The sequence below is a fragment of the Barbus barbus genome (assembly GCF_936440315.1).
Source record: "Barbus barbus genome assembly, chromosome: 6".
Lineage (NCBI taxonomy): Eukaryota > Metazoa > Chordata > Actinopteri > Cypriniformes > Cyprinidae > Barbus > Barbus barbus.
The window spans coordinates 26,590,715-26,610,210 of NC_136734.1; the positions used below are offsets into that span (position 1 = coordinate 26,590,715).

A 19,496-nucleotide genomic window follows, 5' to 3' on the forward strand; every position below is an offset into this window, starting at 1 on the left:
TGAAACTGTGGTGCTTGGTGATTCAAAAAATGCAAGTCAGTGGCTTACAGTCTCATTGAGAAAACAAAAAGGCAACACAAAATTAATATTCCTCTTGATGAGAAGAGGTTTTGTGAAGTGAAGCAATCGGCATCTGCAAGAAACTGTGCATTATTTACATTATTACCTGCAATCCATCGCCTCAGGCAAATCTGCAAACTGGTTTCAGCTAAAATCATCTTGACTGTTTTATTGAATAAAAAAAAAGAAGGCAAAAAAAGGCAAATCTTGGATAGCCTGAGGGTGAGTAAATAAACAACAAAATTTCATTTTTGGGTGAAATATCCATTTAAGCACCCCTGTGTATGAGCGTGTGAAACATATGCAGTTGCAGAAAAATAGGTTCACAGAGTAGTGAAAACACACCCACCCACCCCAGTAATAACCTTTACTGTGCACAGATGGTGCTCGATGACCTGAACAATCAGCTTCGACATACTGTTATAGTAACATACCTCATACTACTTTCGTTTCTGCTTTTCCTCGTGCTTCACTCATCATTTTCTCACGTGAAAGAGCAAATGTTCTTTATCCTATTACATCCTACACCTTCGCTGCCCTCCTTACCCCTTAATCATTCTATTAATACATTTCTATGAATAGCAACGGCTCACCCTCACCACACATTTATCACTTAATTAAGTGGGTGAGGACAGAAGGGTGTGTGTATTTAAGAGACAGAGCACGATGCTATTATAAACCTCGCCGTCTAGGCCATCATGTCGACAGCATTGTACAGTGGTAAATGTGGCACTAATACAGCATAGCCTCGCTGTTGTCTAAAGCAGTTCCTGTTCTGCAGCTCTCACAGCTCACCTGCACAGCCTGAAGACATATTTTCCAGGAAAAAGAGCACGGCTTCCTTGACTATAAAACAGAAATATCAATGGCACAGCAGAGGTAGTTGCCATGAAAATGCTTTTAAATGTTAAAATCACAAATCACACTGGTCACTGTGAACAGATCTGTGCTTCACACTCAAAGAGTGAGTTTCAATAACTGTGTGGGCTCAAGCAGAGAACACTTCAAAAGAACATGTTGCGCTTAGTGAGAACAAGAGGCTGAATAAAAACAAGGGCAACATTTCTAATAAAGCTGAGAATCACAATAGGTAGTCAGCATTTATCCATGCTAATAGTAAATAGTTTTTTTGACAAATTAAATTAAATCAAATAGAATTAAGAATAAAAATTGTATTTAATGCTATACCTGGCCATTTATGCTATCATAATCACTTATATTTACACTGTTCAAAAATTGGGGGTCAACATTATTTATTTATTTTTAAAAGTCTCTCATACTCACAAAGGTTACCTTTATTTGATCAAAAATACAGTAAAAAGAGTAATATTGTGAAATATTTATATTAATAATACACACATTGTTCTTCCTTGTCAAAGAATGTTCTCTCTTTCCATAATACTGTAAGTCACTTTGTAAACAAGATCAAAGTTTTCTTAAAAACTTCCATTGGTTTGGAAGAGATTCATTTTATTTAACAATAAAAAAAAGACCGTTAAATATTCCATGGTTTTTCTTCTGGTATTTAACATGACTGACAAGCTATTTTGTTCAATCTAAAAGACTTTCTACATTTAGTCATTATTATGCAGAAATTATGCAAAACATCATACAACAAGGCTTACATCTGAAGCAAGCCTTTTCTGTAAGAAGGGATGAAGGGAGAGAAGATGGAACAAAAGCTTCTAAACGATCAGCACGTCATGAATGTTTTGATCTGAGAGTTTTTGGTGGCTATATGATCTAGCAAAGTATTTTTGGCAAAGCTTAAAGAAAATCCACAATTAATCCGCATTTGTCATTTTCAAAGCATTTTAGGAGTATAGCACGCACGCGCACGCACACACACACACAAACACAGTCAATTACAAACTGGCATATTGAGCAGATTCTGAATTTGCCATTACCTTCAGGCATTCAACAAACATGTCTGCGATTTGGTACAATGCTCAACACTACAAAGAGTCTAACTCGCTTGATTAAGCACCTAAGGAAGGGCAGAAAAAATAGCTGAGAAGGCAGGAAGGGACAAGTACAGATAAAAAGGGCAGGAAGTAATGTGGGATGGGGGAAATAAGAGAGTGGATGAAAAGTGTCACAGCGAGTGCTGACAATGGGTAAAGATGGAAGAGAGAGTAGAAAAATTGTGGAAAGTTCACAGTAGGGGTGGGCGATACGGCAATATCATATCACGATTTATTTATTTTTTAAATATCATGTTTTTACCACGATTCTTTGTCATGTTGGTTTTACTATTTTGTCTGAGCAGCACAGCCAAAATAATTTCCCTATTATAAAGACAAATCCTTTCAAGGTAACAAAATATAAAAAAGAATGGATTTTTAGGCCAAAGTGGGTGAAGATAAAAATATCATTATTTTATCTTTGTTATTAAAAAATAAGAACAAAAGATACACATTACAAATACACATAATATACAAATAAAACAAACAGTGCTTTATTTTCAGGTACAATAGGCATATTTAGCAGCAGCATTCAAGAAATTGAATTAATAAATATGAAAATAAAACACCATATAGATTCCTATTAAAGTAACTATTTTTTTCAGTCAAGAGTAGTGAGTTTTGTTTCTCTTTGTGTTTTGTTGTTTTAACGTTAAAGAATAACAATTCTGCCATTTGTCTGTCGATTCTGTCATAGTGTTTTATACTTATACCATCATTTACTCACTCAAAATTAGTTTTAAACCTGAATGAGTTTCTTTCTTCTGCTGAACATAAATGCTCTTTTGAAGAATGTGGAAAACCAAACAGTTGCTGGTCCACAGTGACTCCCATAGTATGTGTTTCCCACTATAAAGTCAGTGTGGACCAGCAACTGTTTGGTTACCCACATTCTTCAAAATATCATGTTTTGTGTTCAGCACATGAAATAAATTAATACAGGTCTGGGACAACATGTGAGAGAGTAAATGATGACAGAAATAAAATTTTAGGGTGAACTATCACTTTAATGACAATCGGCTGCATGTTTAGTACTGTCCCTTTAAGAGATGCACGCATCTAATATACAGGCACGCATCCATTTCTCTCAACTGTTTACTTTCGTTTTAGACATAACCAACTGCGTCTATATGTAAATATATGTCTATATGTCTTGTGTGTTTTGACAGCATTAGCTCAAAAGATAACTTAGTTGAGTAATCAGGCGCTGTAAGATAGTCTTTTTTATCACGCGCGGTGTATGGGGCTCAGAAAAAGTACACGTCAGACCAGCGCGTTAATGAAAAGTTTGACCGGCAAGGCTTTAAAACATACGCAAATAATGTACTTTTGTGATTGCGAATAAATGCAGTGTCCCGTGAGAGTAACTCTACCGCCGAGTTAACACTGATATGAATGTATGTGGCGTTGTACAGTACATAGATGTACAGTACATAGAGACGGCGGCGCCAGAACTGCAACTGAAAGAATGTGTGCTGTAGCGCGATACTACGATATTTCTTCAAAAGCAGATCATGGAGACATCTTTACCGTCCACGATCAAAAATCGTCATATTAAACACCCCTAGTTCACAGATAATATTCTTATATGAATCCCAGTCATCATGCTGAACTTTAAGACCCTAAAGTCTTTAAACCACTACACTCTTAAAAATAAAGCGTCCAAAAAGGAACCATTTTTTCTCAGCGTGAAATACTTTTAAAATGTCTAAAGAACCTTTTGTGGAATGGAAAGGTTCCATGGATGTTAAAGGTGAAACTAGAACCATATATGCCAATAAAGAGTCTTTCAATTAAGGGAAAAATGGATAAATCAAGCAACAAGCAAATAGTGAGCACAGCCATTATCTTAGTTACTTGAAATCAGCTTTAGCAGTTCAAGTTTTTTATGCTCACCAAGTCTACATCAACAAAAACAGTAATACTGTAAAATATCACAATTAACAATATTAATAGTACATTATCTTATTAGTTTTTAATCATTTTGATATGCTAATTTGATGCTCAAATTAGTGTTGAAAACAGCTGTTCTGCTTAAAATTGTGATAGATTTTTTCAGGATTCTTTGATGAATAAACCATTTGAAATGAACAGCACTTTTGCAACAACATATCTTCACGGTCACGTTTGGTCAATATAATGCATCCTTGCTGAATAAAAAAAAATCAATTGCCTAAAACAAAAATCTTACTGCCCACTTTTGAACAGTGGTGTGTATTTCTTCAAAATAAACACTACTTAGATATTTTGTTATATAATGCAAAGACATGCATGTCGAAATGGGGCTTAAAAAAGAGCCATTAGAGAGACTGTTACTTGGCTGCAGGTCTTGTAAATCATTCCTCCAACAGAGCACAGAAATAGCCCTGTCAATACTGCCCTACACACCAGCTGACTGACTGAGTCTTAGTCCGATGATCTCAAGGGTCTGAGTCATCACAAAGCCACATGCCCACATGCTCAGCCCAAGTGCCAACTTGGCATGTGAAGACACAAAACGAGAGTTGTGAGTGTAACATTTCAGCAGGCGGCAGGTCGGCTCAGATCGATGGAATTCACAGTTGCCTTTGTTTTTCTGTTAAACAATATAGAAGAATCCATCAGCCAACATGCTGCGCTCACTTCAGGAGCTGTTCTGTTTAATTGAGTGTTTAGTGTTTATAGTGATCTGAGCTCAAGCTGTAATTCTGTTGTGATTTACACATCACAGATAGCAAACAATCAGGCATGACTGTAGATTTCAGATAACACAAATCTCAGTCATATGCCTGCAGTGACACACACTTATCATCTGTGTGAGCAAGAACTAGTCAGCAGGATAGTATGACAGCATGCAGTTGGTAAACGAGGGTAAAAAGTGTATGTTTGGGGTGGGGAAAAAAATAAGATTGTAGATTCAGAAGTAAACGCCCACTGCTATGATTGGCTAACAGTTGTGTATGTTTGACAGCCTACATCCTTCACAGGCGGACCCTGCTGTGATTTAGGTTAAAAATGCAGTAAAAAAAAAAAACAGACAAAGCAATAGTGATCACGTAATCGAAATAGTTACTCACAATTGTGTGCTGCGACTATACTGTCGGATCTAATATAGTCGGCACAGCATCATCTTTTAGTTTCAATCTTTCTGAAAATCCTGCGTCGAATTGTGTCTTGTTTATAAACAAATCCGCGGTAAAATGAAGTGAACAAAGGACAAAGTTCTTACTGATGTGGTCTGGCACTTCATTAAGAATAAAGTTCAAATAAACACTATTACATCTTAAAGTGGCACATTCCACAACCTATCATTTTGGAAGACTGGCTTCAATGTAAGCAGCTGCATTAAGACTAATGAGAAAGTTTTGAGTTCTAAAACTTACTGAATGTTTTATAGCACAATGACCTCTTATATATCAAAAGATCAAGGGAATTTTGATTTCTCAGTTCTCATGACCCCTTTAAGTTCTGTGACCAGCAAAATATTTTGCTTCTTACACATGTAAGAATCAACTTTTTTCAAGAGTGTGAGTATAAACAATCAAAAATCCACTGACTTCGGGACAATGGAAGTGGAAGTGCAAAAATGCTAAATTTATAATTGATGAATAAGATAGCATGTTTAGTACGGTTACATCCCATTACCAACAGAGAACCTAGTCTATATTGTAGGATTTAAAAGGAAAAAATATTTCTGTTTGAACCACCTGAGAAGATTACATAATACACACACAGCAAGACAAACGTCACAGTTTCAGCGATGTCCTCCATGATGACGGCTCACATGAAACTTCAGAGCATGTGTGTGTAATGTGTTCATGGCAGAAACAGATGCACAAAGCAAACCAAGAGGACGATGTCCAGACAGAAGAGAGGGTAAATGAAAACGCATGTGTCTCTGTACAGGGACAACGAATAGAGAATGTGAAGTATGAGTATGTGTGTGTAGAAGAATAAGATGACATACATTGCACAGTACCTGTCGTGTAGTCCCATGGACATGGTGTCTCCTCTATGCACAGGGTGGTCCATGCCCAGGCACAAAACCCCAGAACACCTTGAAACATCAGCAGAAAGACAGGAACATCATGACTTATGGAAATAATCAAGATAGGGGTGAAATCTAATTTAGTAGACTTATTTTCTGTGGGGTAACACACTCAAACGGAGCTGTCTTTGACCATGTTTAAACATGTAATAATATTTCACAAAATTACTGTTATTTCAAACCAAAAATTTCATCTTTATATATTTCAAATGTAATTTATTCCTGTGATGGCAAAGCTAAAGGTTCAGCATCCATTACTCCAGTCTTCTGTGTCACATGATCTTTCAGAATGAGCTGGTGCCCAAGAAGCATTTCTTATTATCACAGTTAAAAGCGGTTTTATTAGTATTCTTCTATGCATAGAAAGTTTGAAATGATAAAAATATCTTTACTGTCACTTTTGATCAATTTAATGCAACCTTGCTGAAGCTGCCCCACCAAGAAAAAGGCAATTGAAAAATGTTTTGTTTGCATTTCTGATCTTCTTATGTCACTAGTTACCACACTCAATGTATTTGTTTTCAACACATCCCATAATTTTTAAAATATCGGCCTCTACCAAATGGTTGATATGTCACTTTATGGTAAAAGTTCCAGAATTCATACATATACTATGAAAATCAGAAAATATGAACTATAATACTAATTTATTTAAAAACAAATCAAAATAAAATATTTTTGTGTATTGAATCTTCTTTATTTATTGAAGTATGCCATAAAATATTTCACGTTTTCATTTTAACACAGGAAATTATGTTTTTCTTGTTTTTTTTTTAACAATAAACAAAAATAAATAACACATAAATAACTAAAAGTAACAAAACCAAAACATTACATTCTTTCTGCATTCAAAACAAAAAACAAAAAACAAAAAGCAAAATATATTAATAGTAATATATGTGACTCATGGTGCCAGTAATCCTCCAGCGATGGAAATTTGAAAACACCCATAAAGAGAAGCATGGAAAGAAAATCTTCAATCTCTTTTGGGCTGGTCTTGATTGGATCCCCCAGCTCCTGGGCAGAGTACAGGTTGGTATGATGAGCAACATGCTGAATCATCTCATCAGTGAAGAGCATTTTGAAGCATTGGAAAGGTGACTTCAAATCTTCAAATCTTGATTCTGTGACCTGGAATTCCTCAATGTCTTCATGCTTCGAGATTCTTCTTGTGCCATTGTGTGGGCCTGAGGGGGAACTTGAGCCAGGGGTATCCTCTGGCTCCTTCAAGGAAACTGTTTTTAGAGTGTGTTTTCCTTTTCTTCTTTTTTTACGTGGAAGCTTTGTCGAGGATGTGCTTGTTGAGGGAGCATCATCTTCATCCAGGGACTCAAAAGAACTGTCACCAGCTACCTCTTCTCAGATGGGGTGATTATCAGGATCCTCTATTGGGTCATCTAGATCACTGAGATCAGCATCAGCGTCTTGGGGGTTTTCTGGTACAAGGGCCTGAAGAGTGCGCATTCCTTTACCATAGAAACTGTTGACATCCATCTAGTAATTGTAAAAAACAACAACAACAAACAAATAAATAACAATCACTTCCAATTTTATTAATGTTAGTACACCAGCATTTGTCATTTAAGTAAATGCCACTGACAATTATGATTTCCACACATTAATTCTAGGAATTCATTATATTTACTTCAAAAAATATACAAAAGTGGCAAAAAATATGCTTACCTTGCAAAATTTCACCAAGAACAGTTCACATGGCAAGAGTGATTTTTTGGTTTCTGACATCCAAGTTAGAAGAAGTGTTGTGACAAGTAGGGGTGGGCGTATCGATCCTAATATCGATAGTATCGATACCAACGTTGGTATTGGTATCGGATCGATACTAGCCTAATAAGATCGATACTTTAGGTTATTTTTTTCTCCTATACACGTAATAACATTGCTTAATACATACAACACAGTGTAGACATGTATGGGTGCATATACCGCTCTTTTCACATCTCTTATGCAAACTAGGGGTGGGCGTATCGATCCTAATATCGATAGTATCGATACCAACGTTGGTATTGGTATCGGATCGATACTAGCCTGATAAGATCGATACTTTAGGTTATTTTTTTCTCCTATACACGTAATAACATTGCTTAATACATACAACACAGTGTAGACATGTCTGAGTGCATATACCGCTCTTTTCACATCTCTTATGCAAACATTGCTGCTCCTCACCTGCTACGCTGTGTTTGGTTGTCATGCCATCACGTGACTCAGCAGCTCCGAGCGTGAGCGGATACAGTGAGAGATGGAACGGAACTCCGAGCTACAAACGAAATGAAAAGGGGAGGAAGGAAATCCTTCACATAGTGCATATTATACCTGTATACCGAATTTGTCCTTTTTTATACAGTATCACTGTAAGGTGTGGACTGAGTTTAGCTTTTTAAAATTATTTCTTAATGCATTAAGACACTTTAAATTTTCATTATAATGGTTTTCTATGGGAGTAAAATGCTTAACATGTTGTTTAGCATGTTTGCATATATATTCTGGTCTCAGCTGCTTGCAACATATTATATTTTATTAACAAGCTGTATACCGAATTTAGTTTTTATTTATTTATTTGGTCTTTATCACTGTCTTCCTCCATTCATTAATTGCACCATATTAAATGTTTTTATATTGCAATTAGAGAAAATTAAAATCAGCGGGTTGCATTCATGTTCTGGGTTCATCTGCTTACCTGTACATGCATAGGCCTATATATTTTTATAAACTATACCGAATTTGGCCTTTTCATATCACAGTTTTGTTTTATTGCGATAAACAAATATTACAGTATGTATAAAACAAACAGAAAATACAGTACGTACATAACATACTAAAATCCTTTCAATAATAAACGAGTTATGGTTTATTAGTTCTTTTTCATATCAATGTCTTCATTCAATAAGCCACTTAAGTTAAACTTTTCTTTATAATGTTTTTTTATGGGAGGAAAATACATAATGTGAAAACTTTGAGCGTTGCTTTCATATTCTGGGCACATCTGCTAACTTGTATATCTAGTTTGCAACATTAATAAGGTGTATACTGAGTTTTGTCTTTTAATATTACGTTCTTAATTTATTAAGCCACATTAATTATTTTTATAACTCTTTTCTTTGGGAGGAAAAGACTTAACATGAAACTGTTTATTGCTTTCATATTCTGGGCTCCTCTGCCTGCAAAGTCCTTTTAGAAAGGCAAATAATATCCACGTAGCTTTAAGGTGAATATAATATTAGTCATATCAACATTAGTATTGTTAATTTTTTTTAATTGTTGTTGGTCATTTAAATTTATGTTTTTTACATGACAAGTATCGGAATCGGTATCGGTATCGGCGATACTGGCCCTGTATTTACTTGGTATCGGATCGATACCAAAATTTGCAGTATCGCACACCCCTAGTGACAAGTGCTGTTGATTGACCTTGCGACATCTAGTGGATTTTATTGGCATAACATACCTCAACCAGATGGTAGCGATGGCTCAATCAGCTTGAGTTAAGATAGGTACTCCTCTCAATAAAATATAGTGATTCAAAATGTGCTCAACCATTTGGTCGAGCAGGCAGTTAAAGGGTTTTAAAGTCATTTCTTTCAAAAAGAAAAATATTACTGACAAATTTCACTTTTAACTGCTATAAGCATTTACTATAAGCATTTTATTATAGTTGGAACAAAAATATTGATGAATCATCTTGCATTACACAGATTTTTGTCCACTCAAAATGAGAAATATCCTTCCCCTGCAAACAGCCAGAAAGCAAGCAGCAAGTCATGTTCATGGCTGTAATGCAATTTTTCTTAGAGATGCCCAATATATCAGCTGATATTAGAGATTTTATGAGTAGTTAATTGTGCTCATTTCCTCTCTTTTTACAGAGAGGATTACTCTACTTTTGGCATTATCTTCTGCTTACTTAAAGGGATAGTTCACCCAAAAACTGAAAAGTTCATCATTAAAATAGGCCATGCGACATCCGTGGTTCAACCTTGATTTTATGAAGCTATGAGAATACATTTTGCATGCAAAGAAAAAAAAAAAATGACTTTTTTCAACAATTTCTTCTCTTCCATTTCAAAATTCAGTGCATTCCTCACTTGGCAAAATTTCTTAATTTGAGCAAATCTCAAAGTTAAAATCAAATTTTTACATTACAGCTTCTCCCATTACTCCCGCTGTCTCTGGGTATTTGCAACAGTACAGCATATGGCATTTCTATTAATATTTAGCTGCTCATATTTTGGGGGCGTTGTCTGCCCCCCCTCCCAATCCCCTTCCTCTCTTCCGTCTGATCTAGAGACAGAAAAGAACATGACAAGATCATCACAGGATATACAGTTGTGGTAAATATGATCAAAGAAGACTGTGAAAATTAACCTGCTTTGTTAATCCTTTTGATCTTTTATTTAAAAAAAAAAAAATCACAAAAAGCTAACCTTTCATTGGATAATAAGAATTTAAAATGGGGGGAAATATCATTATGAAATAAATGTTTTTCTCAAACACACGTTGGACACAATTATTGGCACCTTTTTATTCAATACTTTTTGAAACCTCCATTTGTCAGTTTAACAGCTCTAAATCTTCTCCTATAATGCCTGATGAGGTTAGAGAACACCTGACAAGAGATCAGAGACCATTCCTTCATCCAGAATCACTCCAGATCCTTTAGATTCACAGCTCCATGTTGGTGCTTCTTCTCTTCAGTTCACCTCACTCATTTTCTACAGGGTTCAGGTCAGAGGACTGGAGTGGCCAGCAGAAACTTGGTTTTGTGCTCAGTGACCCATTTTTGTGTTGTTTTTGAGGTTTATGTTTGGATTATTGTACGGTTGGAAGATCCAAACATGGCCCATTATAAGATTTCTAATAGAATCAGTCACTTATTGATTTTTTATCTGTTGGTATTTGATAGAATCCATGATGCCATGTGTCTGAACAAGATGTCCAGGATCTGAACAAGATGTCCAGGACCTCCAGCAGAAATATAGGCCCACAACATCACAAATACAGCAGTATATTTCATTGTACACATGGGGTACTTTTTATCCCTGTGTTCAACAAACCCATCTTGAGTGTTTGCTGCTAAAAAGCTCATTTTTTAGTTTCATCTGACCATAGAAGCCAGTCCCATTTGAAGTGCCAGTCCTGTCTGATAACTGAATATGCTGGAGTTTGTTTTTGGATGAGCTAGGAGAATTTTTCTTGAAATCCTCCCAAACAACGTGTGGTGATGTAGGGGCTGTTTGACAATTTTTTTTAAGGTTTTCTGACCCCGAGACTCAACTATTTTCTGCAATTCTCCAGCTGTGATCCTTGAAGAGTCTTTAGCCACTCAAACTCTCCTTCTCACCGTGCATTAGGACGATATAGACACACGTCCTCTTCCAGGCAGTTTCATTACATTTTCTGTTGATTGGAAATTCTTAATTATTGCCCTGATGGTGGAAATGGGGATTTTCACTGCTCTAGCTCTTTTCTTAAAGCCACTTCACCAATTTGTGAAGCTCAATTATCTTTTGCTGCACATCAGAAATATATTCTTTGTTTTTTCTCATTGTGATGGATGATTAAGGGAATTTGGGCTTTGTTTTCCCTCCTATTTATATTTCTGTGAAACAGGAAGCCATGGCTGGATAATTTCATGTTCATAATCACCCTGGAGTGCTCAAAATTGTGAATATGAATGGGAGTATACTTCAGAGATATTTTACTCTTAAGAATTTCTAGGGGTGCCAATAATTGTGTCCAACTTGTGTTTGAGAAAAACATTTATTTCATAATGATATTTCCCCCCATTTTAAATTCTTATTATCCAATGAAAGGTTAGCTTTTTGTGAATTTTTTAAATAAAAGATCAAAAGGATTAACAAAGCAGGTTAATTTTCACAGTCTTCTTTGATCATATTTACCAAGGGTTCCAATAATTCTGACCACAACTGTACCTCATCATCAGCCACTATACACAGTTCTCTCACAGATAAGGAAACAAAGCTGAGGAGCAGACATTGAATGCCACCTCTGTGCAGACACACTCGTGACAGCTGTGACCATCTCAATGACCAGCTGGAGTGTTTAACAGCTTCATTCTACAAGAGGGTGCAGCTCAAAGATCAACAAGCCAACCGCTACAAGAATAATTGTTATCAGACTAACGGCCGCATAAGAGCATCTAACATGGGCTCATCCTTGCTGTGTTTCTCCATGTCAATCACAGAGAATGAACAAAGTTGAGAAGTTGAAACCAATTACATACACTTTCTGAACATACAACATCTTTTAAAAAATATAAACGACATCTTGTAGCCTACCTAGAAATCTACAACACAGCTTACAGATTGGTAAAGAAACATTTTCCCCACGTCCTGCTTTCTGAAGATTACTTTGGAAATGTAATGGGTTACAGATTACAAGTTACCCTATTTAAAATGTAGCCTAACTACACTGAACAAAATGATCAACGCAACACTTTTGTTTTTGCCCCCCCCATTTTTCATGAGCTGAACTTCTAAGACTTTTTCTATGTACACAAAAGGCCTAGTTCTCTCAAACATTGATCACAAATGTGTCTAAATCTGTGTTAGTGAGCACTTCTCCTTTGCCGAGATAATCCATCCACCTCACAGGTGTGGCATATCAAGATGCTGATTAGACAGCATGATTATTACACAGCCTTAGGCTGGCCACAATTAAAGGCCACTCTAAAGTGTGCAGTTTTACTGTATTGTTGGGGGTTCCGAAAACTAGTCAGTATGCGGTGCGACCACCATTTATCTCACGCAGTGCACACATCTCCTTCGCATAGAGTTGATCAGGTTGTTGATTGTGGCCTGTGGAATGTTGGTCCACTCCACTTCAATGGCTGTGCGAAGATGCTGGATATTGGCAGGAACTGGAACACGCTGTCGCTGTGTACAGATCCTTGCAACATGGGGCCGTGCATTATCATGCTGCAACATGAGGTGATGGTCGTGGATGAATGGCACAACAATGGGCCTCAGGATCTCGTCACGGTATCTCTGAGCATTCAAAATGCCATCAATAAAATGTACCGGTGTTCGTTGTCCATAACATACGCCTGCCTATACCATAGCCCCACCGCCACCATGGGCCACTCGATCCACAACGTTGACATCAGCAAACTGCTCACCCACACGACGCCATACACGCTGCCTGCATCTGCCCTGTACAGTAAAAACCGGGATTCATCCGTGAAGAAAACACCTCTCCAAAGTGCCAGACACCATCGAATGTGAGCATTTGCCCACTCAAGTCGGTTACGACGACGAACTGCAGTGGAATGGTACGACGACGAGAAGCATGCAGATGAGCTTCCCTGAGATGGTTTCTGACAGTTTGTACAGAAATTCTTTGGTTATGCAAACCGATTGTTGCAGCAGCTGTCCAGGTGGCTGGTCTCAAGACGATCTTGGAGGTGAAGATGCTGGATGTGGAGGTCCTGGGCTGGTGTGGTTACACGTGGTCTGCGGTTGTGAGGCTGGTTGGATGTACTGCCAAATTCTCTGAAACGCCTTTGGAGACAGCTTATGGTAGAGAAAAGACCGTTCAATACACGGGCAACAGCTCTGGTGGACATTCCTGCAGTCAGCATGCCAATTGCACGCTCCCCCAAAACTTGCGACATCTGTGGCATTGTGCTGTGTGATAAAACTGATCATTTAAAAGTGGCCTTTTATTGTGGCCAGCCTAAGGCACACATGTGCAATAATCATGCTGTTTAATCAGCATCATGATATGCCAGACCTGTGAGGTGGATGGATTATCTTGGCAAAGGAGAAGTGCTCACTAACACAGATTTAGACAGATTTGTGAACAATATTTGAGAGAAATAGGCCTTTTGTGTACATAGAAAAAGTCTTAGATCTTTGAGTTCAGCTCATGAAAAATGGGGGCAAAAACAAAAGTGTTGCGTTTATAATTTTGGTCAATGTATTTCAATTACTTTGTTAAAGTAATGTAACTGATTACATCTGATTACTTTTCTAAATTTCTAAAGAATATTTTCAACTGCGCATTTAACATTTACATATAAAGCAGGCATGGTTAACCTTATAGTAGTACTCAACACTGATTACTGTCAGACTTTCAGAATCCTGCTTCACTTGAATTAAGATTATAATAATTTAATTTAAGGTTCAGACTTCAGCACCTCTTTTTACTTTGGAATCATTCTGTGGTTAAATTCAGACTTAAAACCATAAGACTTTTTTTAAGTTTTTGAAATCAAAATCTCTGCATAGCTACGACAGGAAACTGGCATCTAATGCTTTGGGGAAAAAAACAGTTAATCTTAAAAAAAAAAAAAAAAATCAAGCATACATAAACCTAAAAAGGAAATAAAACAGTTATCAAATAAGCATGTGTCCTATTCTGTGTCTTAAAGTCTTGAAACATTGCTGTCTCATATTTTAGAGAAGTCAATGCAATTTGGGAAATAAATCAATTTACATTTGTATGTGGGGGTGTTTGAAAAATTCAGATGTAAGTGTAACCCCCCTTTGTAATTGTTAATTTCATAAGTAACTATTTTGATTATACATTTTTTCTCAGTAACTGTAACTAATTACAATTATTTGTACTTAAATTATGCAATTCCATTACACTCCCCAACACTGCCCATGTCACTATAGCTCTACAAACCTGAAGAGTCTGGAGTTTGAAAAATAAACACTTATACATGAAAAAAGCAGCAAAACCACTTCTTCCTTCTTTCTTTGCACACTGGTAACATTTATTCAATTCATGTTTGTGTTCCTGATTCCATGAAGACGACTGTCCAGGCCGTAAGGATGGGCAATTTTGAAAGCATCACACCATGGAAAGAATTTCTGCACATCAATGGCTTGTACAATTCTTCCTCATTGCCGTGGCAACCACTGTGTCTTAGCAACAGACAGAGGTCAAAGATAAGCTGTGCTAAACACCCCGAACATCACCGAAATGTTCGGGTTTAGTATGTCTCCTTATAGACTTTCAAATGAATTAATAGTTTCACTCTGTCACACACACATTAATGTGCTATTAAAACTGTCAGTAGCGCTTTCAGAGCTGGACAAAAAAACAACCTTCAATGTCAATTAAGTCCAGTCACTCTCTGTTGTATTTATTTAATCAACCTTTTCTAAAAATTGTCTAAAAGTCTGCAGGTAAAATAACTGTCAAAATAACTGTCATTATAATTTTGTTAATATCTTAATTTTTTCCCACAATTTTTAATATTTTCCATTTTCCATACTTTAAATTTAAAATTAAATAGTTTTCCCCATTTTTATTAGTTTTTGTTTTTAAGCATGACTATATAGTCCTTATTCATTTTAATTTCAGTTTTAGTTATTTAGTACTTAAACTAAAATAAAATGAATAAAATAAAACTTCTTATAAAAAGTTCAAGATTTTTATATTTTATTTCAGTTAATGTTTATTCCAAGTAATTTTAATGGTCTTAGTTTTCACTTTAGTTAACTACAGCCTCTTTCACACAGCAATTCTGGAAAATACACTGATAATGTGTCCCGTTATTTGTCCTGGAATCGTTCATTCACACTGCCAGTGATTTTCCAGTTTCTGTGCGTGTGTTCACACACATCCCATAAAACCACGTGAAAGACATGCGTCATTTGGATGTGACATGTACGGCGAGTACCATTCCAATAAATTTAAGCACAATTTCAGCTTCAGCGCAGATAGTGAGGAGCTCCCTGATCTCTGCTTCATTCTAGTTTACACATTTTTCGTTGCGAACAGTTATGTGCTTTCAAAACTCCCGGTAAAACAGTCACACGTTAACATGTGTCATCACTCCGACACACCCTTTACGGCATTGGTCCTGGCTTGTTCACACAGCACTTGTTCTGGCCCGGGACTGATCCCGGTGTTGTGCCAAATTCTGACCCCGGCCAGATTACTACCCCCCTAGTATTGGTAGGTCTAGGGTTGGGTGTGGGGGAGGGGTTAAGATTAGAAAGGGGGGTAATAATTTGGCAGGGGTCGAAAATGAGCACGTTACTAGGTCCCCAACCCGGGATGGTTCCCAGGATTAATACCAGGTCGTTTGCATTCACACAGAAGGCATTTTCCGGAAACAATGCACTGTGTGAAAGGGGCTTATAACTATAACTACCCTGCTGTGCATTTTATTATGGCCACCTAGACCAACTTCCCTTCCTCTAAATTAGAAGCTATTCCTCATCTGTAATGTGATACTGCATTGTTCATGCCATCACTCAGAACTGAATGTGAGGTTGGAAATCAATGCTGGATTAAACACGGCAATGACTGCATCAGAACCCTTATAACCCCTGTCAAATTTAATATGTAAAATCTATAGTGCATACCAAGCTATCATTTTAGCCATTGACAAAGATTCACATGACTGAAATGTCTCCATAAATGGAGCATACAACCTTGAATAGGTCACACAACTATTAAAACAGGAGAAAAGTGTGTTGAATCATCTAGTAAAGCATGTGCGTCAGAAAATGTGTTTCTGACACATTACTACACTATGCATGCTAAACCACAGCCCACAACCACAGCCCACCACATATCAGCCTCATCTTCAGAAATTTCAGGTTGGACTACACACTTCATAAAAAGAGAATCTTTTCACAGCCATTACAATTTTTTCTCCTCTCTTTCAGGATCCCAATAAGAGAAGCCACCCATTTCGACAAACACATGATGAAGTGTTTGAATATGGAAAGTACAGCTTATAAAAAAGGCTTAATTGTGATCTTTTTGGTGTATGATAAAAACAGACATCTAAGTATATATTTTTCAGTAATAAAAAGGCAGAATGACTTAAAATTAGAGGTAATATAAATCAAAATATAAATAATAAATAAAAATTGGAATTATATCAGGGAATTTGTGGTGTAACTCTATCTTAATAACTGTGCCTTTCCCCCAGTCAAGCAGAGTGGAACTGTAGTCACAGGACCCATAAATGAGTATTCATAGTTCTGTTACTAGCTATGTGTTCATGTTACTAGCTATAACTAGCTATAGCTATCTGAGGCAAATATAAACAATACACTCCATTGACTGGCTTTAGTTAAAAAAAATTATAAGTGCCTTGAAGTCACATCAAACCATGTGCTTCCTTAACAAAAAAATAAAAGCAACAAATGACATGGCCAGGACAATACACAACACAGAACATACGCTAAATTAAGGTTTCAGCCAAAGGCCCCTGGTAGAAGGGCTTGTTTTTAGCTATTAGTGTTATGTTACTGTTGTCATGGCATATGAGCACATGGTGGCTCTTACAGCCCCCAGCTGCTCGGAATCGTGCTCTTAATAATTGAGCTCAACTTTTGTCACACTCTGACAGCCGGTGCTCTGAAATATTTCAGCGGTATAAGAGTGGTCGTGTCTGAACTTTTCGGTGATGCTGGGCGGAGCATACATTAATATTCATGAGTTGCCTGTTTCACGTTAAAGCGCCACTGAAAATATTGTTTTCAGAATAAGAAATGCTTCAAAGTGTGATGAAGTTCAGCAGGTATTCAGGCTACTGTTAATTTAGGCACAATAGTTTGTAGATTGTGTCATATGTTATGTTTAATTATTACAGCTATTAATTTGTTGATGTGCCTGAGGACACACTCCAACTTACTGAGCCAACAAACATTTTTGTTTATGTACCTAATATATTTTGACAATCTTTAAAACTGTTAATAACTGATATAAATTTATCTTTGCTGTTGTTGACATAATAAAGTTTCAGTTGTGATCATTCTGTAGTGTTTCTTATTGTTTGCTCAGTTGGTAGCTAATATAACATCAATCCAACTTTAGTAATAAATTCATGTTATTGTAATACATTTAAATTGTAATATAAACATTCTTAACACAGTGATCCAAATGGTTAGAAACATGGTGTGATGATAAAAGATCAAATCATTATGTGGCTATTTAGCATTTATGAATACAATAAAGACAGCAGGTTATTTTGGTTCTAGTTTTAATCGCAAATGTGTGTATAGAAAAGACAATATAACCTAACCCCTCCTCTATTTCTATTCTATTATATTCTATTGACTGAATGGCTAGATGACAGAGACCAGTGGTGCACACTGGACACTGCTGGTTTGTTTCACTCTATGATGTCTGTTGTTCTATTACAATATAAAAGAGTGGATTTTTTCCTTTAAGATTGAAAGTTAAATTCAATGTCTTGCCAGGTAATATATCCTCAGGAAGGAAAGATCATTTATTTAAACTCATGCACAGACGCAAACATTGCACAGATGCGTGAAGACCTGGGTCTATGCCTTTTGAATGAATCAGGTTTTTCTTCATTATATAAAAAAGGGATGATGTATTACATGTGATAAAGAATATAATGTCACCTTGATGACCTTCCACAGAACCTCTGGATAACCTGTGCCTGGCTTGTGGAGAATAATATCCCCACACACCAGACAAGGTAGCAACTTGGGTATGTTAGATTATTTTTATTATTTATATTATTATATATAAACACTACAGTGTATTTTAAAGTTGCACTACCATATTCATTCATGTGTTGTAAATCTTATATTGTTTAGATTGCATGTGACTCTTGCAACGGCTGGTACCTCTGGGACTGCATAAACAGGCCAAGTTTGGAGGCACATTTTATTTGTCTGGGATGTCAAGGCCCTATTTAAAGTGTTTAACTTTAGATGTCTTGTCCACATACACATTTGTACATAAAACTTAACACCAAATAATTTGATGTCTTTAATGTATTCAGCATTATAACTTAATTTCTTTATAGTAGTAACTGTGCAAATTAATATGTGGTATGCTACTTTAGCTACTTAAATCATGTGAAATGATTTTCGCCAAGTACTACAATCTGTTATTTACCTGCTGAACAAGCAAAACTAAATATTGTATCAGATCTTTATGCTACCTTAGATATTTGTATACAAGTTATCAAACAAAACTTTAAAAGACCCTGGAAAGGGTTTATAACACATGTTAAAGGCATATCCCAATGACAGGCAGGCAAATGAATTGCTGTAATCATGAAATCAAACATAACATATGCAATCTACAAACTATTGTGCTCATATGAACAAAACTTCAAAAGCTAAAAAAACAAAAAAAGGCTAAATTAGCTAGATTGCCACTGTCGCTGAAACATAATTACATTACATAAAACTTTCTGTGCGGTGATGATCCTAGAGTGCACTGATCTTTTCAGTGGCGCTTCAACGTGAAACAGGAAACTCATGAATATTCATGTCTGCTCCGCCCAGCGTCACCGAAAATCTCAGACACCGAATATTTCAGAACACCGGTATTATTATATTTGGAGCAACAAAACTGAATTTAGAATTCATCAAACGGTGTTTGGACAACTAAGCAAGAGTTAATTTGTCCTTAATTACTCAGTTAGGTTGATATATGGTCTTTAATCTGATGCA

The 19,496-nt window shown here is 36.4% G+C and overlaps 1 protein-coding gene across 4 annotated transcripts in view; it reads right to left on the reverse strand.

Annotated features, from left to right (window-relative positions):
- The window catches only part of LOC306871388 (kelch-like protein 13), a gene marked incomplete at its 5' end in the record, with an annotated part of 55,165 nt that overhangs the window by 34,905 nt on the left and 764 nt on the right, over window positions 1–19,496 (reverse strand). For 2 of the 4 annotated variants that reach the window (XM_079419262.1, XM_079419259.1), the window contains one exon: window positions 5,983–6,060. In XM_079419262.1, coding sequence (XP_079275388.1) covers window positions 5,983–6,035 — 53 coding nt within the window. Of the gene's footprint in view, window positions 1–5,970; window positions 6,061–19,496 lie in introns of all 4 variants that reach the window. The other 2 variants (XM_079419258.1, XM_079419261.1) reach the window with 1 other exon arrangement.